The 23274-nt window shown below is 47.0% G+C and overlaps 1 protein-coding gene and 1 long non-coding RNA gene across 2 annotated transcripts in view; one reads left to right on the forward strand and one right to left on the reverse strand.

Annotated features, from left to right (window-relative positions):
* The window catches only part of SCD5 (stearoyl-CoA desaturase 5), a 150102-nt gene extending 136324 nt beyond the window's left edge, over positions 1 to 13778 (reverse strand). Inside the window, exon 1 of the mRNA XM_072810183.1 lies at positions 13382 to 13778. Within this exon, the coding sequence (XP_072666284.1) occupies positions 13382 to 13589 (208 nt within the window). The 5' untranslated portion in view covers positions 13590 to 13778. The remainder of the gene's footprint in view (positions 1 to 13381) is intronic.
* LOC140623684 (uncharacterized) lies at positions 11786 to 14877 on the forward strand. Its single transcript, XR_012023239.1, has 2 exons — positions 11786 to 12110; positions 14088 to 14877. It is a non-coding gene; the product is annotated as an uncharacterized lncRNA (long non-coding RNA).
* Positions 14878 to 23274: the final 8397 nt, after the last annotated feature.

The raw sequence follows: 23274 nt of genomic DNA on the forward strand, positions 1-23274 counted from the left end.
GATATTTACAGATCCAAGTGTCTGAAATTTGCTTCAACCCGGTCCAAAGGAAAAAAGAAAGCTCTGAGATATTACTAGGAGACCTAATCTAATGACCTCTGTCTTTTCACCGCGGATGAGATCATATCAAGGTTAAATTCCTGGTGTTGATAACTGTATTGTGATTATATTCTTATTCTCAGGAAATACATGCTAAAGTATTGAGAGATAAAGGGCGCGATGTCTGCAGAGTTTCTCAAACAGCTCAGAAAAATAATACACACATAGATGTGTACACATACCCATACAGAATATGATCGAGTGAAGGGGACAAGATATAAACTGTTGAGTCTGCATAGAGCATAAAGGAGTTCCCCACACTATTAGAACTCTTTGATGTGCTTGAAATTACAAAGTAGAAAGTTACAAGGAAAAAAATCCCAGGCCGGTAGGGGGTGTCAGTGAGTAGACTCCACTCTCTTTCCCTCAGTATGTATCTGAAATTTTCTACCATGAAGACAATTCCCTGTGCCAGGCCCTGGGTCTGGCGCCAGAGGCACCAACCCTGGACCAGCCAGAGAGCCTCACACCGTTTACAACATTATGGCCAATGAGGTGTGAGCTGGGAGTGCCACCTCAATCTGTGGTGCCACCTTGCACATCTTGTCCTCCCAACCCTCAACACTGAAAGGAAATAACTTTACAATCTGACTTTTGCAATGTTACTTTTTTCTGATGGTACAATTAATATCAATATTTTAGGAGAGAAGTCTTACATAGAAGCAGTTATAAGCCAGAAAAAAAAAAATGCCTTTCAGACACACATTGCCCCTATCACAAAAGATTTTTTATTAGGGGAGTTATTTAAAACTCCAGAGTTGGGATCCCTGGGTGGCGCAGTGGTTTGGCGCCTGCCTTTGGCCCAGGGCGCGATCCTGGAGACCCGGGATCGAGTCCCACGTCAGGCTCCCTGCATGGAGCCTGCTTCTCCCTCTGCCTGTGTCTCTGCCTCTCTCTCTCTCTCTCTGTGTGACTATCATGAATAAATAAATAAAATCTTTAAAAAATAAAAAATAAAAAATAAATAAAACTCCAGAGTTTACACTGGGCTTTAACACCTTTCCTTACATGGTTTTGGGGATATAAATTTAAGCTGAAAGGACAGATGGATTTCTTTTTTTTTTTTTTTTAGGTTCTCATTCAATTAGAATAGAAGCAAGAGATTAAATGGATCATATGATATATAACAAGAGGATGCATATGCAGAGGTAATATTAAAAATCTTTGACCAGGGCACCAGCCAATCAAAACCAATCAGAACGGATATAAGTCCTGCAGCTGGGCCTGGCATTGACCCTTAAGCTCCCGGATTGTTGGAAATTCCAGGACCACGGAAGGCACCAGCTACTCAGTAACGTATACACTTATTGAACACCAGCTCTGTACACAAAGGAATATTAGCTCTAATAGCTGTGGTCTATTCCGATGCTCATGGGAGCTATGCCAAATTTAGGTTCATATCCAGTCTATACTCAGAGGGTGGTGACTTCACTCTTCCCAGAGATCCACATAGAGTTAAGACCCCGGAGTAATCTGAGTACAGCTCAAAAACGTTAATGACTTGGGGTGCCAGGGTGGCTCAGTCAGGTAAGTGTCTGGGTTAAGCATCTCCCTTCAGCTCAGGTCATGATCTCAGGGTCCTGGGATAGAGCCTGGTGTCAGGCTCCCTGCTCAGTGGGGAGTCTGCTTCCCCCTCCTTCCCCACCCCGGCCCCACCCCACCACTCATGTGCGAGCTCTCTCTCTCTCTCTCTCTCTCAAATAAATAATTTAAATCTTTTTAAAAATGTTAATGACTCACCCACTTTTCAAGAGCTGCTGAGCCAAACACAATGGATTTGGGGGTTAGAGATAGAGAAGGGAAACATGTGGATATTGTTCACACTCACTAATAAATACCTCCTTTTGCTTATAGTGACTTCAGGGCAAAACAAATGCTTTTGGGGACACTCCAGTGAGTCATAGGCTGAGAATAGAAACGAGCTACATTGTAACCATCTGCAAAACCTTCTCATAAATGTATTTATTAGAGGAGTGGGTAACAAACTACTCCATGAAACAGTTAAGTTTTAGAAATTTATTTCTAATTTCATGCACGGGACTTTTGAAGAAGTAAGGGTATGTTCTATCATCTTCCCACGCTGAGAGAACATTAAGTTGGTTACTCTACTGGGAAAAATCACAGCTGTTCCTTTGAGTTATAAAAAGTATGAGGGTAGAGACCTGGTCTTTGTTTTGTTTTTTGTTTTTTGTTTTTTTGTTTTTTGTTTTTTTTACACAGTGCCTGATTCAAGACCAGAAGTAATTAACTGCTTGCTTGATCAATACTTTTTGGTGCTGAGGTAGAGAATGCTAAGGGGAATGACCTTGCCCATTCAGGTCACAGGGTACTTTTTTTTTTTCCTCCCGTAGCAATTATTGTATTTAATATAAGACAGCTGTCTTTTCCTGGCAGATGAACACGATGGCAGACCTTGTGTAGTACTTACTTATTTTTCCGGTACAGTTGCCTGTGGCAGGGTGTTCAGCCCCTGGGGAGGGGTTACACGCCTCCCAGTACTGGTCTGTGCCAGTCACAGGTAACATTTATAAGTCACTGTCTCTTGAAAATCAACACAAAATCAAATTGCGAGTGTATGATGACAGGAAGAAAATAAAATTTAAACCTGAGTTCTAAACTCTTTTCTGGTCTCATTTCATTTCAAAGTCCATTGGTATTGGGTTTTTTCTTCCCTATTTTAAGGGCAATCTCAGGAAACTTCCACAATCCCACAAGACCTGGATTCCCACCACAGTGTCGCATACATGTATGAAGAGGAATGATTCAGCCTCTATGGCATCCAACAACCACCGCAGGCCATCGATGAAGCACTTCCCTTAAGTAGGCACTTCACACGCAGTGTTTGACTGGAAGGTTTTATACAATGGCCACGTGACAAGCCTTCTCTAGACATTCTCTCCATGTCTGCCTTTAAAACATTCCAAAATCTCTAGCCAAAAGCTGTGGCTTTGTTTCCTTGATCCTGTAGCTAGCAATTTCCCCGAGTGTGAGATGGCTTTTTGTAGGTTGTTTGTGCAAATAAAAGGTACCTGCTAGGTGAGGTGAAGTGGACTTCTAAATACCCTACTAAGTAAAATTCGAAGCAAGAGAACAGAAATCTGGACATGGCTTCATCACTGAGATTCTGTGTCATCTGAAGGATGAAGACACTCCAAGAAAACTATCAGCCTGGGGCAGGTGTGTCACCACGGAAAACCCTGGTTAAAAAAACATTCTAAGTCACTCGATTTCCATGTTCTTTTTAATTCAGCTCTCCCACAGCAGATTTAGCAAACCTCTCCTGCCCCACCTCAGCCCATAAAAACCCAGCAGAGCAACAGGGAGCCCTGTAAGCATCCCCAGTGAGGTCAGGATGGATGGATGCATGGTCAGAGGGGCATGTGGGTTTCGGGGGCATTGAGAAAGGCTTCTCGCTCCCCAATCCTTCCCCCAAAATCACATGGGAAGTTCTCTAACAGGGGAAAAAACATTTTTTTTAAAGTTAAAGAATAAAACGTTTTCATCCCTTAGAAAGAAAGGCCACACAGTGATTAAACTCACTCATTCATTTATTCCTTCATCCATTCACCCAACACTGATAAGTTGAGCAGAGGCTATGTGCCAGGTCCTGGGAGGTAGGAGTGCCACAGGGCCTCATGGAAAAGATGAACCTTTACAACTCACTGTAATGACAGCAGGATTTGAGAGAAGTGCGGGTGATGGAAAGTAGGGAGAGTACGCTACAACATGAAACCAGAGCCCTTTCAGGGGATGGAGGTGACACCAAAAAGGGAAAGTCAGGACAGGGAGTGAAGGAAGCCCCTGGGGTGGACGTGTTAGCTGTCTGAGCAGCCAAGCCATCTTCTTCATTTGAGCAGAGCCTGGGTTTTGTTTGCCTCTTAATCTCCACTCCTTCTACTCCTACCATGTGTGGCTTACTGGCCAACATTAGTGTTCAATCCTTTGCCAAGGCCTGATTTAACAAGGCACTGGGGAGATAATCCTGCAAGGGAGACTGGAGGAGACCTAAGCTGTGAGGTGGCCAGGAAGATTTTCTCTCTGATGAGCCATCAGGAAGGGGCATCCTCTCTCTTCTTCTCTAGGACATTGCTGTAGCTCCACTGTGCTGCCTGACATTCTGGCAACCATTTTGTAACCATGAGGAAAATTAAATTCGACAGGACAGCCATGGCAGAAATAAAATCTGCTCTTTGGTGACAAGAGTGCCCCGGACCTTGGGATTTATATCAGTTGAAATTAGAAAATTTCCTTACCATTTAAGCCACTTAAATTGAGTTTTGTGCTATCTGTGGACAAAAGCATCCTAACTGATATGATTTACTTCATGATTTTGTGGAAGACAGCCCTCCCCTGAGGCCTCCTCACCTCTTCCAGTTCATCTGTTAAATAGACAAGCTGAATTCCCAAGGGCCATGCACAGAGCCTTCCTGTTATTTTTTCCCCAGCTCTATTCATGAAAATAAAATTAATTTTCTAGCCCATGAATTAAACATTGCTGCTGCCGGCTGAAAGATTTTAGCAACAGCCTTTTGTTGGCAAGAGAAGCAAGATCCTGACATGTTCTAAAATAAGCCGCAAGAAGGCAGAAGGGTAGGAAGTGGAGGCAAAGGGGAGGAGGCCATTAAAAGGAAGAAGGAAGGATTGCCAGATCCCACTCATGTCCAGCTTCTCTGAACTGCCAGCCTGTGGCTGGACTTAAGGGAGTGCATCTCTAACTTTAGCATACAGATGAATCACCTGGAGATCTTATGAAAATGCAGGTCCCGATTCAGGATGGGGTCTGAACATCTCTTTTTCTAACAAGCTCCCAGGCGACTTCGATGCTGCTGGTCCATGGACCACAGCCTGCCAGGATCCACAGAGCCCTCTAACTCATCCTAGGAAGCTGCAACAAGGGAAGCATGATAGAGGAAGGACGACTCAGCAGGCCTGAAATGAGGACTGGTGAGAACCAGCTACTTAAACTTGGGCTCAAGGGAGGAAGAGAGGTAAGGACAAGCCCCCTTGTGTGGACACACAGGTACCTTTTAGAGACCAGGAAGAGTAGAGAACGGGGGAAAATGGGTGGAGGATGGCACTCAGGGTCTGGTACTCTAATACTTCTGGGCGTTTTAGTGTTTAGTCTCAGGACAGTACCTTTGAGTCTGTGAAATCAAATACCCAACTGAGATGTTACTCTTGGCCTCCCCTCAGATGCGGACAGCCTGAAGGAGATGGCCCAGTGGCCACCTGCTCCAGGTGTGTGCCCCAGGATCTTTCCTGGAAAACTTTAGACTAGTTTTAGTCTAAAGTGTCTAGTCTAAAAATTTTGCTCCAGACCACCTCATCGTAGCAGGAATTGGTGTGTGCGATGGGCTGAGAGGAGGAGAAAGTTAGGTAGAGGTGGAAGGGCAGGCTTCCTGCAAGCCCAATCTCCTCCTGGCCCTGCTTTTCCCTGCCATGGATTTGGTCCCTGACCACCTCCAGCCTTGCTGGACCATCAGGTTTCTGCTCTGTCTCCCCCCCACCCCCCTCCGCCTCCACTCTTGCCTGTGGCCACAATACCATGTCACCCAAACCCCGAGCAGGCCAGGCACAGGCCTCCTGCCAGGCTCAGCACAGCTGCCTCCTCCTGCAGGGAGCCTCCCCAACTTCCCCAGGCCTGCGTGCTGTAACCAAGGCCGCCTCAGCCTTACCACTGGTGTATCTGTCTGTCTCTCCAACTGACCTCTGAGTGCCATCAAGTCAGGGATTGTGCTGCCACCTGGCAGGTAATGGGTGAGTAGTAAATATTACTAAACAAGTGAATTAAATAATGGTTCTCAGCCCGTTGTGCATCAGAAATATGCGAGTGGTAAGAAATAATAATAATAATAAAATAATAGTAAGAAGAAAAAGCAGCAGCAGCAGCCAGGGCATCACTCTTAGAGATTCCAATTTAGTAGGTCTAGGTGAGGGCCAAGGCTTCCAAAAATTGTAAAGGATTCCCAAGTGATTTTGATGTGCAATCAGTTTTGACAGTCACTGGAATGGAAAAAAAGGAATGAATTTGTGGATGGATGAATACGTGACTGCATGTGCAACCGTGAGGACCTCTCTCAGGGCCACTCACACATAATGAACAAAGGATAGGCACTGAAGAGGAAGGACAGCTGGTACCTATTGTTGCGGCCACCATCTCATTAGCAGAGGAAATAAAATCAGAGACAACTGCCTTGACCGCATGACCGGGGCTTTCACGAGCTGGCAGGCTGGAATAAGGCTCAGCCTCCAAAAGATGAGCTAAACAAAGGGAAGGAGAGAAGGGAAGCAGGATACGAATGGCACAGGGCTCACACTTCCTCTGTGCTGGCTTCCAGGCTAAGTTCTTTTTTTTTTTTTCTTTTTAAATTCCGGTATAGTTAACATACAGTGTCCTGTCAGTTTCAAGTGTACAGTATAGTGATTCAGCACTTGGGTACCTCTCACCCTGTGCTCACCACAAGTCAGGCCAAGTTCTTTACTATGTTGTTTCATTTCACTCCAGATGTTATACTGTTAATTATCCTCATTGTGCACTTGGGGAAGGTTAGGGGGGTGAGTGATCTGCCCAAGGCCAAACTTGGGGGGGTGGTTTTTGATCCCCGACCCTCACTCCAAAGCCCATCCTCTTAACCTCGGGGTGAAGAGACAGTACACGTCATAGCAGGGACAGGTAGACCACAGGCCTGAAACTACAGCATGTCAAAATAAACACTCGAGTATCATGTCACCCAAAGATATGGTTCTGTTTTACAAAATCTTAAAAAACCATCATGGCTGTGTCGCCTTTTGTAAATTGATCAATGGCTTTTCCTGGCAATTATTATCATTTTATACTATCCAAAACCTAGTTAAAAGGCAAAACCAAAAATGTTACAGCAAGGTCATGATTGAACATTTAGATTTAAAGGCTGGGCCTTATATTTGAGCCACAAGTGCTCCAAGCCCCAGACAGACGATGAAGCCAGGGCTGGGTTCAAGACGTAGGCCCCCATTGTGGGAGGTAATGACAACAGACGCACTGAGTGTCTACCCCCTGGCAGGCACTCTCACACGTGCCCCAGTTCTCAACTTTCAGCTCCATGTTACTGTCTCCCTTTCACAGATGAGAAGGCCGAGGCTCACAACCTGGAAGGGGACTTTGTATGAAGTTGAATCAAGTGGCAGCACCGGGATTCCAGCCCTGGTTTCTACTCAGCAGCACTGCTCATTTCAAGATCACAGTACTGTCTGCAGTGACCTTGACTGGTTTTAGAAAAAACTGAGTTAATAATGTTAACCTCAAACCTATATTTATAGTTGTTGGGACTATTAAGCTAGCAAGAGTGTACTCTGTTCTCCGGTTCTGCTGCTCTCCAGCCTCAGTGAGGCATTTGGTGCTTGCCCATTTATTAAAAATGCAAGAGTTGCAACAATGGCCTGGGAATTACAGGGCTTAAAGGGAAGATTCATTTTTGTTTTTTGGTTTTTTAAGGAGTTTGGGCGTTAAAGTGTTGGTTCATTTGTTTTAAACACTACTCAAGAAGACAGGGATGAGGGGGAAAACCAAGTCAAAATTAAGACCCAAAGAGATTCAGAGAAATGAGTGAGCCCGGTTTCTACAGCAATGCTAACTGGGCTGTGCTCAAAAAACCCTAAAGAAAACACTAAAGACCAGGTGAGTTGTCAGCTAAACAAAAAGATACTTATCTACAAACTAGTCACCTTTGGGAGGAAAATAGGAAAAAGGTAGAATCCAAGAGAAGGGAAGGGGTGGAGGGAGGAAGGACTAAGAGGGATTCATGTTTATTTCTCTGTGGGAACTTTGAGAAGGAACCTTTTAGTTTCCAAAGCCAAAGCAATCTTTTCCATTCAAGAGAGTCAACAAAGCCAAGTTCTGTGTCAGCTTCGTAGAATTTGTTGTGCTGCAGGAAGGCCTTTTTCCCTTCTACTGAAGAAAAAGAGCCAGTATCAGGACCTATAATAACGGCAGCCGATAATTACTGAACACCAACCAAGGGCTGGGTACTGTGCTGTGATTTACACATAATCTCAAATTTAGTTCTCACAACTTTCTAAGCAAGAGGTATTAATACACCCATTTTACAGGTGAGAAAGCTGAAGTTTAGAGATGTTAGCTTGTCCAAAGTCATGTGGCTGACAAGTTAGAGAGCAGGGATTCGTGTTCAGATACATCTCTCTCCTGAGCCACGCTCACCCTAGAAAAAACCTAGAGGCAAGGCAGAAGTCTGAGGCTACATCTTCTTGGGGTTCCTCAACAATTTTAGGGACTTGATAAAAAAAAAAACAAAAAACAAAAAACAGCAGCACAACCCACTAAAGGCATCAAGACCAACCCAGGTCATGGAGGCAGGTAAACTCGGTGCCTGACAAGAGATAGCTCATCTTCAGTCAACTCTCAGAATTGCACAGAATCTGATTGATGGGGACACCTGGGTGGCTCAGCGGTTGGGCGCCTGCCTTCGGCCCAGGGTGTAATCCTGGAGTCCCGGGATCAAGTCCTACATTGGGCTCTCAGCATGGAGCCTGCTTCTCCCTCTGCCTGTGTCTCTGCCTCTCTCTGTGTCTTCCATGAATAAATAAATAAAATCTTAAAAAAAAAAAAAGAATCTGATTGGTGGACCAGCACTCTCCAAATCCCAGCCTCTCCTGATGCTCCCATCCCCCAGACGGCTTGGTTAACCCCTGCCTCCTCTCAGCTTTAAACCCAACCCCCTATTTGTCCCCAGGCAAGATAGAGGAAGGGAGCAGGGCAAATTACTGCTTTTCCTGCCTCATACTTCCAATGACGTCATCCCAAGAGGGGGGAAAAAAGCCATGATGTCACCATGGGACATAATCAGGGGACTCAGATGACACTTAGACTCCGGAAAAGTCCCTGACATTTCTGAAAACCAATAGCCAGAATGCCTGGAGACAGGCGAGGCCAAGCTCACTGGAAAGGAGCCCAGGACTCTTCACACCATGACTGCTGCTACTCGCTCTTCTGTTCCACTCATTTTGGGATTCAGGGCATGGGCTAACCATGCCTTTGGCCAAAAACTCTTCACGTAGGCACTTTTGTGAGCTCAAGCCTTCAGGTGAAGATGTTTCTTCCAGTCAGAGTTTATGTTTTTCTGTCCTTGAAACACATAAACTCATCCCTCAGGACCTGTGGGCGCCAAGAGCATTCTGTTCTGACAGGGCCGCCCACTCAGAAAAGGGCAAATACAAGGAGGGGAAACAACTTGCTCTGGCCCCAAGGAGAGTCAGCAAAAGGTGGACGGACTAGGCAGTGGAGGAGGCTGGACTGAACAACTTGATGGATCTTTCACAGGTGACATTCTACCACTCCACACGTTACTCTCTCTGTGCTGCACACCTAACACAGTCTCTGCTGGGCGCACTTAATTGATGCCTCTTGTTTCCAGAGCAACCTCACCTAGGGCTGAAGGGTGGCCAGCAAGGGAAGGGCTAAGCCTATGTCTTTGAGAACCTATGTCTCTAAAGTGGGTGAAGCAGCCCATTAGTGCATGAACTCAGCCCTAAAGCTAGGTAGAGGGCAGCCCCAGTGGCACAGCGGTGTAGCGCCGCCTGCAGCCCGGGGTGTGATCCTGGGGACCCTGGATCGAGTCCCACATCGGGCTTCCTGCATGGAGCCTGCTTTTCCCTCTGCCTGTGCCTCTGCCCCCCTCTCTCTGTGTGTCTCTATGAATAAATAAATAAAATCTTAAAAAAATAAAAATAAGAAAATAAAGCTAGATAGAACCAGTGGCAGAGGTAGTGAAACAGGGCATCCAGTGGGGGAAATTGTGTGAGTTAAGACCCCAGGGCTTCCACTGAAAATAACCCTATATATCCTAGCAATCAGCACAACCAATCTCAACTAGTCTCTGTCTCTTTCCTCCCTCACAAGAAGTCCATCGGATGACATTCATTTGTTTAGAATGTATCGAAGTTGAAATTTTGGACTCTGAAAGGACAACAGTCACCACTGTTCTTTTCTTTTTTTCCTCTTCCTCTCTTTTCTTCCTTTCTTTTTCCCCCCCTCATGATACAATGAAGCACAGGTAGGGAGAGAATCAAGATTCAGAAAACGGAGCCGATAGAAGGTAGTTAAGAGAGAAGACTCTCCAGGGAGGTATAAGACTAGGCTTCAGCAGCATCACCCACAAAGGGAAAGCAGATTCCTGCAGTGTGTGGGCTTCTCCGGGGAAGCTGTAAGAGTCTGGGGCTGAGGGAGGTGTCCTCTGGCCAAGGTCTTTCAGAAACAAAGATTCTGTCTTCACCGCAGGAAACAGCCTGGAAAGGGCAGAGCCGACTTGGCCAGCCTGGAGAAGAAGCCTTGTCCTTGTGGCTCCCGGTGGAGTGCCGGGGTCAACAGGGTTTGGGGGCTGTAGGGAGTGAAGCCTGTGAGCCCTGTGGCACTCCAGGCAAGTACAGAAATGTGGGAATGTTTTATGTGCCCACTTCCCCCTGAACCTTGGATGGCCCTGCCCTATTAAGGCTAAGCCCCAATTCCCTAGAGGCAGGTGAGCTCTGAAGTTCAAAGGTACGGTCCCAGCCCAGGAAAGGGAGGTCAGAGCTCCGTGGAGGCTCTGAGGCTGCAAGGGCTTCAGCTGGCATGTCTAGTTAAAGGGATGTGTCCGTGAGGTACTGGCTGAACATCTTAGAATCTAGTCATTTGGAGATAAACGAAGAAGGAAGACAGAGTTAAACCAATACGTAAGGGCACCTGGGTGGCTCAGGGGTTGAGCATCTATCTTTGACTCAGGTTGTGATCCCGGGTCCGGGTCCGGTCCGCATCCTATGTCTCTGCTTATGTCTCTGCCTCTCTATGTGTCTCATGAATAAATAAATAAAATCTTTATTTTATTTATTTATTTATTTATGATAGTCACAGAGAGAGAGAGACAGACAGACAGACAAACAGACAGAGACATAGGCAGAGGGAGAAGCAGGCTCCATGCACCAGGAGCCCGATGTGGGATTCGATCCCGGGTCTCCAGGATCGCGCCCTGGGCCAAAGGCAGGCGCTAAACTGCTGGGATCCCCAGATAAAATCTTTAAAAAAAAGAGATCAATACATAATCACAAAGATGATGGTGAAAAGAACCCAGAATTGAGGTGGCGCACTGAATGGGGGAGGCACAAGCAGGGGGCTGCCAAGAGCTTTTAGGGGACTTAAAAAAGGCTTCACGGATGGGGCACCTGGCTGGCTCAGAGGAGCAGGTGACTCTTGATATTGGGGTTCTGAGTTCCAGCTCTGGAGCTGGGCGTGGAGCTCACGTGAAGGGGGGGAAATGGTGCCATGGATTCCCAAAGACTCTGGACCCTCTCACCATCCTTCAACGCCCCAGTCTCTCTCAGCCACACCCCCCCTAAGAGTTATCAGGCTCTGGATGGATTTGCTTCCAATACAGAGGGGCTGTAGGGTTTCAAGGGAAGGCTGTCAAGGCAACCCCAGTGGCTCTTGATCTACCTAGGCATTTGAAGCTGGCACTTTACCAAATAAGCTCTATAGAAAGAAGTCCTCTTATTTTCTTCCTTTTCCCGTCTGGAAACAAAAGTAGGTTGTGTTTCTCCTGCCCCCATTCCTTGGAGATCCCGGAATGGAGAGCTAAAAGGGCTTCTTGGATTACCTCATCAAATTCTCAGCCCAGGATATCAGTGCCTGTGCCTGTGCCTTTGGCCCTGGCAACTGAAACCAAAAGCAGTTCCTGGGGCCAGGGGGACCTGCCAGGTGGTTCAGAGACCAGCCACCGGAGTGCTGCAGGGCAGCCGCTGAACCCCTGGGGCCCAGGAAATGGGGGAGTGGGTGGGTGCGATGGGCCTCTCCTGGGCTCCCTCCCCTGCCAGCAAGGAGGGTGGCGGGAGAGCCACGGGTGCGGCGGCGGACCCGGCAGACCCGCGCTGGCCAGAGAAGGGCAGGGCCTGGAGGAGGCTCCACGGCCACAGCTACAGCTTTGTGCTGCGGTCGGAGCGCGCTCGCCGAGGCCTGGGTTTGCTCGCTGAGAAACTTCCCGGACGGTGTAAGCGCAACTGGACACAGCGGGGGGCAGGGACGTGCAGGGCGGCAGCGACAGGGCCCGTGGGGTAGCAGGGAAACTGGCTTCTTCCATCTCATGCATGAAAATCAAGACTGATTCTGTGCGGGTCTTTCCACCTTGCTCCGCTCCTTTTCTCATCCTTACCTCGGCCCGCGGAGGAGGCGGCGACCCTGAGCGGCGGCAGACGGGAAGCCCGCCGCGGCCCGCACTGGCGACAACCGTCCCTCCTGCCGTCCCTGCTGCCGTCCCTGCTGCCGTCCCGCCTGCCGTCCCTCCTGCCGTCCCCCCCTGCCGCCCCCCCTGCCGTCCCGCCTGCGGTCCCGCCTGCCGTCCCGCCTGCCGTCCTCCCTGCCGTCCCGCCTGCCGTCCCGCCTGCCGTCCCCCCTGCCGTCCCGCCTGCCGTCCCCCCTGCCGTCCCCCCTGCCGTCCCGCCTGCCGTCCCGCCTGCCGTCCCCCCTGCCGTCCCGCCTGCCGTCCCCCCTGCCGTCCTCCCTGCCGTCCCGCCTGCCGTCCCGCCTGCCGTCCCCCCTGCCGTCCCGCCTGCCGTCCCCCCTGCCGTCCCCCCTGCCGTCCCCCCTGCCGTCCCGCCTGCCGTCCCCCCTGCCGTCCCGCTGCCGTCCCGCCTGCCGTCCCGCCTGCCGGCCCCCCCTGCCGCCCCCCCTGCCGTCCCCGCTGCCGTCCCCCCTGCCGTCCCGCCTGCCGTCCCGCTGCCGTCCCGCCTGCCGTCCCCCCTGCCGTCCCCACTGCCGTCCCCCCTGCCGTCCCGCTGCCGTCCCGCCTGCCGTCCCCCCTGCCGTCCCGCCTGCCGTCCCCCCTGCCGTCCCGCCTGCCGTCCTCCCTGCGTCCCTCCTGCCGTCCCCCCTGCCGTCCCTTCTGCCGTCCCCCCTGCCGTCCCGCTGCCGTCCCGCCTGCCGTCCCGCCTGCCGTCCCTCCTGCCGTCCCTCCTGCCGTCCCTCCTGCCGTCCCTCCCGCGACGCGCAGTTTGCCCTCTGGACCCCAAGTCCCTCCCGCTCTCCCGCCGGGAGCCGGCCAAGGCGCCCACCGGGCCAGAGGGCGCGGGAGGCCGAAGCTGCAAATCCCTGGACAGAGAGAAACGCCAGCGGCCCCGAAGGAGCGGCCACTGCAGGTCCCGCGCGGGGCGGGGCGCGTGGCAGAAGCGAGCGCAGGGCTGGGGGCGGCCTGGCCTGGCTCGGGGCTCGGGGCTCGGGGCTCGGGGCTCGGGGCCCGGGCCCGGGGGCGCCGGCGGGACTTACCCCAGAGCAGGGTGAGCGGCTGGGCCGCGGGGATCAGCGCCAGGGAGTACAGGGCCGCCAAGTGGAGCAGGCTCATCAGGACCACGTTCCTCCAGACGACGCCGTGCCGCGGGCCGCCGCCGTCCCCGGGGCCTTCGACCCTCGGCCGGATCTCCTCCTTGGCGCCGCGGAAGGGGACCTGCCCCCCGTCGGCGGCCGGGCCCGGCATGGCTGGGAGCGGTGGGCGGCGGCGGCCACAGCGGGCGGGTCCCGGCCGGCGGAGCCCTCCGGGGGCGGCGGGGGGAGGTGGCCCTCTCCGGTTCCCTCCCTCTTCTTCGGCCGTTCAGCGCGCACTGAGGATGCAGGTCCCGGCGCGCGGCATCTGCTGCTGGCGAGCCTCCCGCGCGGCTGCAGGCCGGGCTCGGCTGCGAGGAAGGGGAGGCGAGCGCCGGGGCGGGAGCGGGTCCCGGGGGAGCGGGGAGGCAGGCCCTGCAGAGCCACAGCCAATCAGGATCGCCTGTGGACTCTTAAAGAGGAAGGCGCCCTCCTGGCCTGGCTGGGCTGCCGGGCTCCGCGGCCCCGCACCGTGAGCCCTCCGGGCGGGCGGTGGGATGGGGCTCCCCTGACCCGGAGCTCACACAACTTTTGTCGTTTTTGTGTGCTTCTCCAGCTCCAAAAATACCTTTCCCTTTTGGAAGGTCTTTTTTTTTTTTTTTTTCTTTTGAAGGCAAAGTCCACTAGTATTGGAAAATTTAAAATGACCTGTCTGGAGTCGCAACACAAGTGAAGGCCGAATCCGTATCCGAGATGAGAATGAGAAGTCCAAGTGTCTCTGCCGGTGGAGGGATGGAGGGATGGAGGGATGGAGGGATGGAGGGATGGAGGCAGCTGCTCAACTTTTAATTAGGCAGCTGCAGCCAGATGCCCAGGAGGTGCTCAGTTCAGTTCGTGCCTATCAGAGGACGCACACACGGTGTATCAGCCCACAGTGCCCTGCCTGCCCACCGCGCAGCCCCAGATCTGCGCAGCTCTGCTTCCGGCCTATTCTGGGCTAACCAACGCACTTCTGGACTATCTCCTTCGTTCTCAGTTGATGGAATATTGTAAATTCAGCACCATTGTGAATGGGGCTTTAGAAAAATCACCCAGAATGTTTCAAGGAAAATTAACCCGTGAAAAATGTGTGTGTGTGCACTCTTCTCTTTGCAGATAATTTAGAGCTGTGAAGAGGGGGCCCTGATTGCACAGAAATGCTAGGAGGGGTGAGCTGGTCCTGTCCCAAGCAGGCATGGTTGCACCTAAGGCTGGTGCAGAAGAAAAAGGCCTTAGGACTGGAAGTCCGGGGCTCTGAGTTCTAGTTCTAAGTCAATGTGACCCAGCTTTGCCCTCCAGACACAAATTTCCTTATGGGGGGAACAGAACTAATTTTTACTCTTTTCTCCCAACTTGCAAAAGTCTATGAATGTGAGTTTGAAGGAGCACCATTATGTTGACAAATAAAGCTGATGTTTGGGTTACCCATTGTTAGGAATCCTTTCCAGGTTTCTGGGAAAGGGGGAAAAATTAGAACTGACTGCATAAAAGGGCCATACATGAGTATCTTACTGTTAGCAGACCTGAACCAGTCCAATCAGCTACATTAAAATAATGTCTGATTTAATGTGGCTGTGGAATTGGGGCCACTGAGGCAGTGTTACAGTGGCACTTCAGATGGAGCTGAAATTATAGAATGAAAGGAAATTTGCCTGGTGACCAGCTGGATAAATATTGGTACTGAATAATGACTAGCGAGACAATGGAACATGAAACTAAAGGATATCAATTTCATTAGCCTGCTCAACCTGGGCTTTATAATGAACCACTTTTTCTTCACACCAGCCCTCTCCTTCCCATTCCTACCAGACCCACATGCTGCCTGCAGGTCTTTAGTTCAGACTGTCCTTTCTCTCAGGAATGGGCTAGTTACTTGGCCAAAAATCTCTGGGTATTATAATGACTCTCCTCACACTCACTCTAACCATTCAGTCATTTATTTGGGATTTATTGGGCACCTGCTATATGCCAGGAGTAGTGAACACTGGGGATGCAAGGATGAATAAGTTTTGGTCCCTGCCCCTAAAGGAGCTCCTCACAAGGGAGGGAAGAGAGTCAAACAAATGTAACTTCTTGGCTATGACTTTGGAAGGATAGGAAGGTATAGTCCATTATCAGAAAAAAAAATTATTATACATCAAGCATAGATCCCAAGAGTCCAAGGGAGACAGCAAAACAGTTCTTTACTTGACCCCTGGGTACATTGTCTATTGGATAAACTACTCCGTCTTGAATCTATCTTGAATGAATATCTTCCTCTCCTCCCTCCATTGAGTCAGACTGCATTGGCCAATCATTTGAGCAGGTTGGACTCAGGATGGAGGAGGGGATGTTTGTAGGTGTTGGGGGTGGGGGGAAGTGCTCTTTAGGTCTTTCAGACCCTGCCCACAAAAGGATAATTGAAGGAAAATGATTTTTCCAGATCTAATCTCAAAGTGAAGTCTCTACAGATACAAAATATACTTTTGTTGATAGTGACTGTCCCCTGTAGCATATTATGCCATCAGGGCTACTGTCTCTTCCCATCTAAGGTCTTTCTAAAAGACCTTAGTATATTTTCTTAGCTTTGGTCTAGAACCCAGAAGTGAATGAGTGTTCCACTTACTCCTTAATGGGGGCAATTGGGAGAGTAAACCTTATCCTGTCAAATAAATACTTACCAAAAATGTAGTTAAGAGCCCTAATAGTAATATATACAAGATAAAGTAGAGGAACAAAGGAAGGAATGGTTACAGAAGGAGGGAGGAGGAGGGGTAATATCCGAGTAGCTTTTTTTTAACTTGATTTTTTAAAGTTTTTTTTTATTTGTGGTAAAATGTGCATAAATCTTAACCATTTTTAAACGTTCAGTTCAATAGTGTTAACTATTAAATAATAAATATATAAATCTCCACACCTTTTTCAACTTGCAAAACTGAAACTCTATGCACATTAAAGAATAATCCCCTATCTCTCCCTCTCCCTAGCCGGACAACTGTCATTGTACTTTCTATTTCCATGACTTTGACTACTCTAGATACCTGATATAAGTGGAATCATACAGTGTTTGTCTTTTTGTATGACTGGATTATTTCACTTAGCACAATGTCTTCAAGGTTCATCCATGTTGTATTATGTGTCAGAATTTCCTTCCTGGGATGCCTGGGTGGCTCAGTGGATGAGCGTCTGCCTTTGGCTCAGGGCGTGATCTTGGGATCCGGGATCGAGTCCCACATTGGGCTCCTTGTGGGGAGCCTGCTTCTCCCTCTGCCTGTGTCTCTGCCTCTCCCTGTGCCTCTCATAAATAAATAAAATCCTTTAAAAAAAAAAAAGAATTTCCTTCCTTTTCAAGGCCAAATAATATCCCATTGTATGTATTGCCACATTTTTCTTACCTATTAATCCTACAATGGACATTTGGGTCCCTTCCATCTTTTAGCTATTATGACTAATGCTCCTATGAATATAGGGATACAACTATTTGAAACTCTGCTTTCAATGCTTTTGGGTCTATACCCAGAAGTAGTATTGATGGATTTATGGTAATTTTATTTTTAATTTTTTGGGGGAACTCCTTCCCATAGCAGGAGCAACACCATTTACATTCCCACTAACAGTGTGCGAGAGTTCCATTTTCTCCACATCCTCGCTAACGCTTGTTATTTTTGTCGGGGTTTTTTGTTTTGTTTTTTGGATTTTTTTTTTTTTTTTTTTTTTTTTAGATTACAGCCATGGTAATTGATGTGAGGTGATATCATATTGTGGTTTTTATTTGCATTTCCGTAATAGTTAGTGATACTGAGCATCTTTTCATGGTCTTGTTGGCTGTTTGTATGTCATTGTTAGAGAAGCATCTATTTTAGTCCTTTTCCCATTTTTTAAAATTATTTTTTAAAAGATTTTATTTATTATTTATTTCAGAGAGAGAGCACACAAGCAGGAGGAGGGAGAGGGAGAAGCAGACTCCACCCCCACTGAGTGGGGAGCCTATCTGGGGCTCACTCCCAGAATCCGGAGATCATGACCTGAGCCAAAGGCAGACTCTCACCCTACTAAGCCCCCCAGGCACCCCCCTGTTCCCATTTTTTAATCGGATTTGTTGTCATTGTTCAGTTATAAGAGTTCTTTATGTACTCTGGATATTAACCTCTTATATAGATAAATTGTTTGGAAATATTTTCTCCCATTCCAAAGGTTGCCTTTTTACTGTTGTTTGTGCCCTTTGATGCATAGAATTTTTAAATTTTGATGTAGTCCAATTTACTCATTTTTACTTTTGTTACCTGTGTTCTTGGTATTGTATCTAAGAAATCATTGTGAAATCCAGTACCATGAAAATTTTCTCATTTTCTTCAAAGACTTTTTTAGTTTTAATTCTTATGTTTAGATCTTTGATCCATTTGGAGTTCATCTTTAGATCTAGTGTAAGATGAGGGTTTAACTTCATTCTTTTGCCTGTAGATATTCAGTTTTCCAAACACCATTTGTTGAAGAGACTCTCCTTTCTCTATTGAATGGTTTTGGAGAGCATTTGACCATATACTTGAGGGTTTATTTCTGGATTTTATCTTCTATTCCATTGGTCTGTATGTCTGTCTTTATGCCAGTGCCCCACATTGTTTTGATTGCTGTAGCTTTGTGATACATTTTGAAATCAAGAAGTATAAGACCACCAACTTTGTTCTTTTTTAAGATTATTTTGGCCTTTTGGGATCCATTGAGATTCCATATGAATTTAGGATAGATTTTTCTATTTCTGCAAAAAATTTTCATTGGGATTTTGATAGAGATTGCCATACATCTGAAGATCACTTTGGCTAGTATTGACATCTTAACAATATTAAGTCTCCAGTCCATAAACATGAGATGTCTTCCTATGTGTCTTCTTTAATTTTTCTCAGCAACATTTGTAGTTTTCAGTGTACAAGTCTTTTGTCTCCTTGGTTAAATTTGTCAAGTGAGGACTTTCAAGGAAGCTATCTAATAGAAATATAATGCACATCACAAATTTAAGCCACGTGTATAAATTTAAATTTTCTAGTAGCCACATTGAAAAAGTAGAGAATAAATTTTGATAGTTTCTTTAACCCAATCTATCCAAAATATTATCTTTTCAATGTGTGATCAATATAAAATTATTAAGACTTCTATACTTTTTTCCCCACACTGTACCTTCAAAATCAATTGTTTATAGTTATGGCAAAGCACATCTTAAAATTCAGGTTAGCCCTATAGCAAGTGCTTAATAGCCCCGTGTGGCTCCTGGCTACCATATTGGAGAGCACAGTTTTGAAGGATGTGTAGTTTATTAGACAAATAAATGGCAGAGGACATTCCAGCAGAGAAAGTAGTGCAAGCAAAAGCTGTTGCATTTGGCATTTAGGGAGGTATCTGGAATATCTAAAGTGAAAGTAGGGAAACAGTGGGAGATGAAGCTGAAATGTCATGTAGTGGGCAGCACATGAAGGTAGGTGGGTCTCATGAATGTCATGCAGAAAGAGCTATGTGGTAGGTGAGGGGAGCCATGGAAAGGCTTTATGCAGCATAATAAGCTAATCAAATTTGTATGACAGAAAGACCACTCTAGAGGAGGTATAGAAAATGACTGGATTGGAGGTAGAGAGAGGAAAGACTGAAGGCAAGAGGACCGGTTAGGGCACTATTTAAAGAGTCTGATCAAGTGAAGAAGAGGGTCAGAAGTAAGGCAAAGTCACAGATTCTGGAGAAGAGGGATAAATCCAAAGAAACTAAAAGAAGAACCAACAGGACTTCATGTTTGATTGAACATGAAAGAGGAAGAAAAAAGAATAGAGGATTCTTTTTGGCTCTCTGGATTTGGTATTCAAGTGAAAGTGTCACTTACTGGGATACTAAATCTGTGCTTATTAGCATCTTTGTAAAATGGGGATAATAATAACTACTTTATAGTATTTTTGTGGCAACTAAAGGTTAGCACAGAGTCTGGCATGTAGTAAGGAGCCCATAAATATTAATCATTATTGTCACCATAATCATTCAAATTATCATTTTGGAGACTGGGACCAAAGAAACAAGAGCAAGTTAAAAAAGGAAAAGAAGTCTTGCTTTATCAGACATCCAAGTAGATGTGTTCAGGTCTAGGCTGGAAGAGAATTTAGTCATAGTTCAATAGTAAAATACATGGCGATAGAAGTAGTTGCCCTGGAAGGTAGAAAAAGTCTGGGTGGAATTCTTGTGAACTACTACTATTCATGAGAATGGTAAAGAAAGAGAAGCCCCTGGTGTAGACTGAGAAGACGAAAAAGGTAGGAGAATCAGCAAAATGTGGGAGAGGATTCACAAAATTAAATGTTACAGAAATGCTATCAAGGAGGGAAAATGAGGAGCTCACTACATACAAAGGTCATTGCTGACCTTTGCCAAGGCCTTTTCAGTGAGTTATAGGAACAGACTTTACACAGAAATTTAAGAATAAGGAGGAGGAGACAAGCATAGCATATATATATAAATCATGGTTTCAAGAAGCTTGGCAGTGAGGAAGGATGGAGAAGCAAAACTGAGTGTGTCTAAGGGTTCAGATAAGAGGAATTCCAGCACAGTTGTTGGCTAGTGGAAAGATCATGAAAGGTCAAAGGTCAAAAACAGGAGGAAGAGGATGCTTGATGGAGCTAGTTTTCTAGGGTTAGGGAGGGAGTTAGCTAAGATAGGATCAGGTGATCAGATGGTTGCATTTTGAACAGAGGAACAGCTTGTTCTTAGAGACTGGAAGGAAATGAGACTGAGGGCAGATAGAGCTTCTGGAGTCAGTAAAGTGAGGGAGGGTGCCACGATAGCCTGTTTCTTTTGCAGGGTGTTGGGCTGGCTGAGAGACAGGGGCACCCAAAATGGTGGACATCTCAAATTGGGCCAAAATGGCTGATCTTCCCGCCAAAGCAGCCATGACCACCACATCATCTCCAGTAAATCAAAGCTTAGACAGGAAACCAAAACTTTCCATCCAGGACTTTCCAGCCAGGGACCACCTCCCATCGTCTGTACTATCCCTACCCCCAGCCAATCACCTAGGGACACGGTGTTAGGCAAGGGACCCACCCGGATCCAGACCCGGAACCAATAAGGCTTAAAAACCCTCACACTCCCCAACTCAGGTGCAACTTCCCTGACTCGGGCCACCTCTCTGAGTCACGAACCTCGCCCAGGAGTGCTCCCCATTGAAAGCACTCTTGAACCTATTGCCTGGCTCTGCTGTTTTTTTTTTAATTTCTCCCCATTCATTTTGGAAAAAACCTAACACAGGGTAGGTCAGGTCATCTGTGGTGTAAGCAGAGTAGGAATTTGGTAGAGAGCTGGAAAAAGTGATGAAGGCTTCCAAGAGCTGTTGAGCAGAATGAAAGGGGAAGCTGACCAAGGACTCTTTAAAAGTTGTTGAGCCAAATTAAGGGCCCAACTCAGAATGGGTGCTCCAAGCTTATAATGGCATCAGTCTGCACAGTTACAGTTACACAGCCTCATTCAGCAGTCTGATGCAATATCCAAATTGAAGTAGGTATAGGGATTTGATGGGAGGACAGGAGAGCCAGGTAATCAAGGTGTTGGTGAGAGAAGTTTGTGCAGAGCCCAGGCTGGGGAAAGGAGATGTGATCAGAAGGAGGCTAAAAACTCATATACAGTAGAGGAATCAAAGGCATCAATATTTTGAAAAAAGTTGATGAGCAGATTTCTTTGTTAGGGAATGAGAATAAAGTTACTAATGGTCAATGTGCTCCAAGAGTAAGATTTGGGACTTAAGATCTCTAGTGGTAGAAGAGTTTCCAATGATCCACTCCAAGGTGAAGCTACAGGATTATAATAGGAGTGGCTGTTTTTTTTTTTTTTTAAGATTTTATTTATTTATTCATGAGAGACAAAGAGAGAGAGAGAGAGAGAGAGGCAGAGAATTAGGCAGAGGGAGAAGCAGGCTCCACACAGGGAGCCCGACGTGGGACTCGATCCCAGGTCTCCAGGATCATGCCCTGATCTGAAGGCAGGCGCTTAACCGCTGAGCTTTCCAGGCGTCCCAGGAGTGGCTGTTTTGGAGATGAGAAGGTCAAAGGAACACTGGTGCTGAGGAGGTTGATATTTACTGGACAAGACCTTCCTAAGAGTTTGAAATCACACATGATGGGTGCCCAAATTTAGCTGAAGAAGACTGTGAGCCAGGTGCCCAATGGTTTGAGGGGAGGCTTCCTTCACAAGACCAAGTAACAGCTTTCAATTGTCAAGATCATGTGGGTATTTCATTATTTTTTAATCACGCTGGAGAGATGGACTTGCTGCAGTTATAAAACCTGCCTGATCTAGAAGCCAGGGTGCATTTGAGGGGTCCAGACTGGGAAAAGAAGCATAACTGGGTAGGTTGGAGGGATTCAGACCTTCAAAGAACAAATTGTAGCTGCAGCAGGGAACTGTGAAATAAAATCACCTGCTCTATCAGAGGTAACCATTTAAGGCAACTCCCTTAGCACCAGGAAGGGCTACATCTGAAGTTCTTGTGGAATTAAACAAGGAGGCAGGGGACGCTGCCTTTTGGATGAGATCCATGGACAACAACTTCAAATGTAAACAATCTTTGTGCACCTCGGGGTGAAAGAAACACTCATAGGCTTTAGGTTAATTTCAGAGTAGCATAAAGTTGGGAAGTTAGCATCCAAGATTACTAGATTGGTTTTGAGAGGCAGTAACACTATGGGCTTAATAGAAAATTAGTCTTCTCAGCTTCTTCTAGTCACAGAAGGGTCGGTCCCTTTTTCTGTATTAAATGGATTGGAAACATTTCTCATTGAGATTTTATAGCAGTGGATGAGAGGGGAACTTGTTGCTGTAAAATGAATGATTCTATTGCTTTGGATGTGAAGAGAGTGGGGAGTATTTTTTTTTTTTTTTAACAAAAGCCTAGCTTTATTACTTAAAACTTCCCACATTTCCTGACCACCCTTAATAAAGTGCTACAATTTGGCAGCACGAAACCAGGCATGGGAGATGGCCAGATTTAAAGGCCTTTACTTCCTAATTTTTAGTTAAGAGTGTCTACTTGATAAAAAATGCACTGGAATACTGAAACCAATCAAAACCTGTCTCATCTGCTGCTCTTGGCATCTTCCCGAGTCATCTTCAGTTTGAATCTCATAACATTCTTTCATTCAATATCTATTTATTGAGCCTCTTCTAGAAGCCAAACATAAGCTCAGCTGCATGGACAAGAGGAGTATATGGCTATGCTTATGGTCCAGTAGGGAAGCCAGATAGCAATCAAATACTCACTATAAGAAGACTACAACACAAACTCTAACAGATGCTGTGGAGGGATCACTGATCATCTTTTAAAGACCCGGTTATGGCCAGGTAACATTTGTGAATACCTACACTACATTCCCCTTTGATCAACACGTGGCTGAAACCAAGGTGCACAAACCAAAGCAAATCCCCCCCCCCATGTCTCTCTCTCCCCCTGCTGTGAAATCCCAGCTCTCTGAAATAAATGAATAATCCTTATTATTGTGACAGAAGAAAGACAGTATTGACAAGGTTTTCACCCACATCTCTTCCAGCTCTCCAGTTCCCCTTCACCCACAAACATCTGCCCCATTTTCTTTTAGGATCCTTATTTTGGTTTCCAAGGGCAGATAAACGTAGAGAAGTTCTTATTTACTTTTCAGTATTAGCAGCGTGATTGTTTCTGTTTCAATGACCTCTTTCTCTCCCTGCTGTGTCAATGACCACAGGCTGCTCTTAAAAGGCAAAGGCCCCTGTTGTTCTCAGGCGGGAAGGGGGCATTTGTAAATAGAGTTCAGGAATGTCAAAAGGGTGACCCAGATTTGCAGCAC

The sequence above is a fragment of the Canis lupus genome, chromosome 33 (assembly GCF_048164855.1).
Source record: "Canis lupus baileyi chromosome 33, mCanLup2.hap1, whole genome shotgun sequence".
NCBI classification, from domain to species: domain Eukaryota; kingdom Metazoa; phylum Chordata; class Mammalia; order Carnivora; family Canidae; genus Canis; species Canis lupus.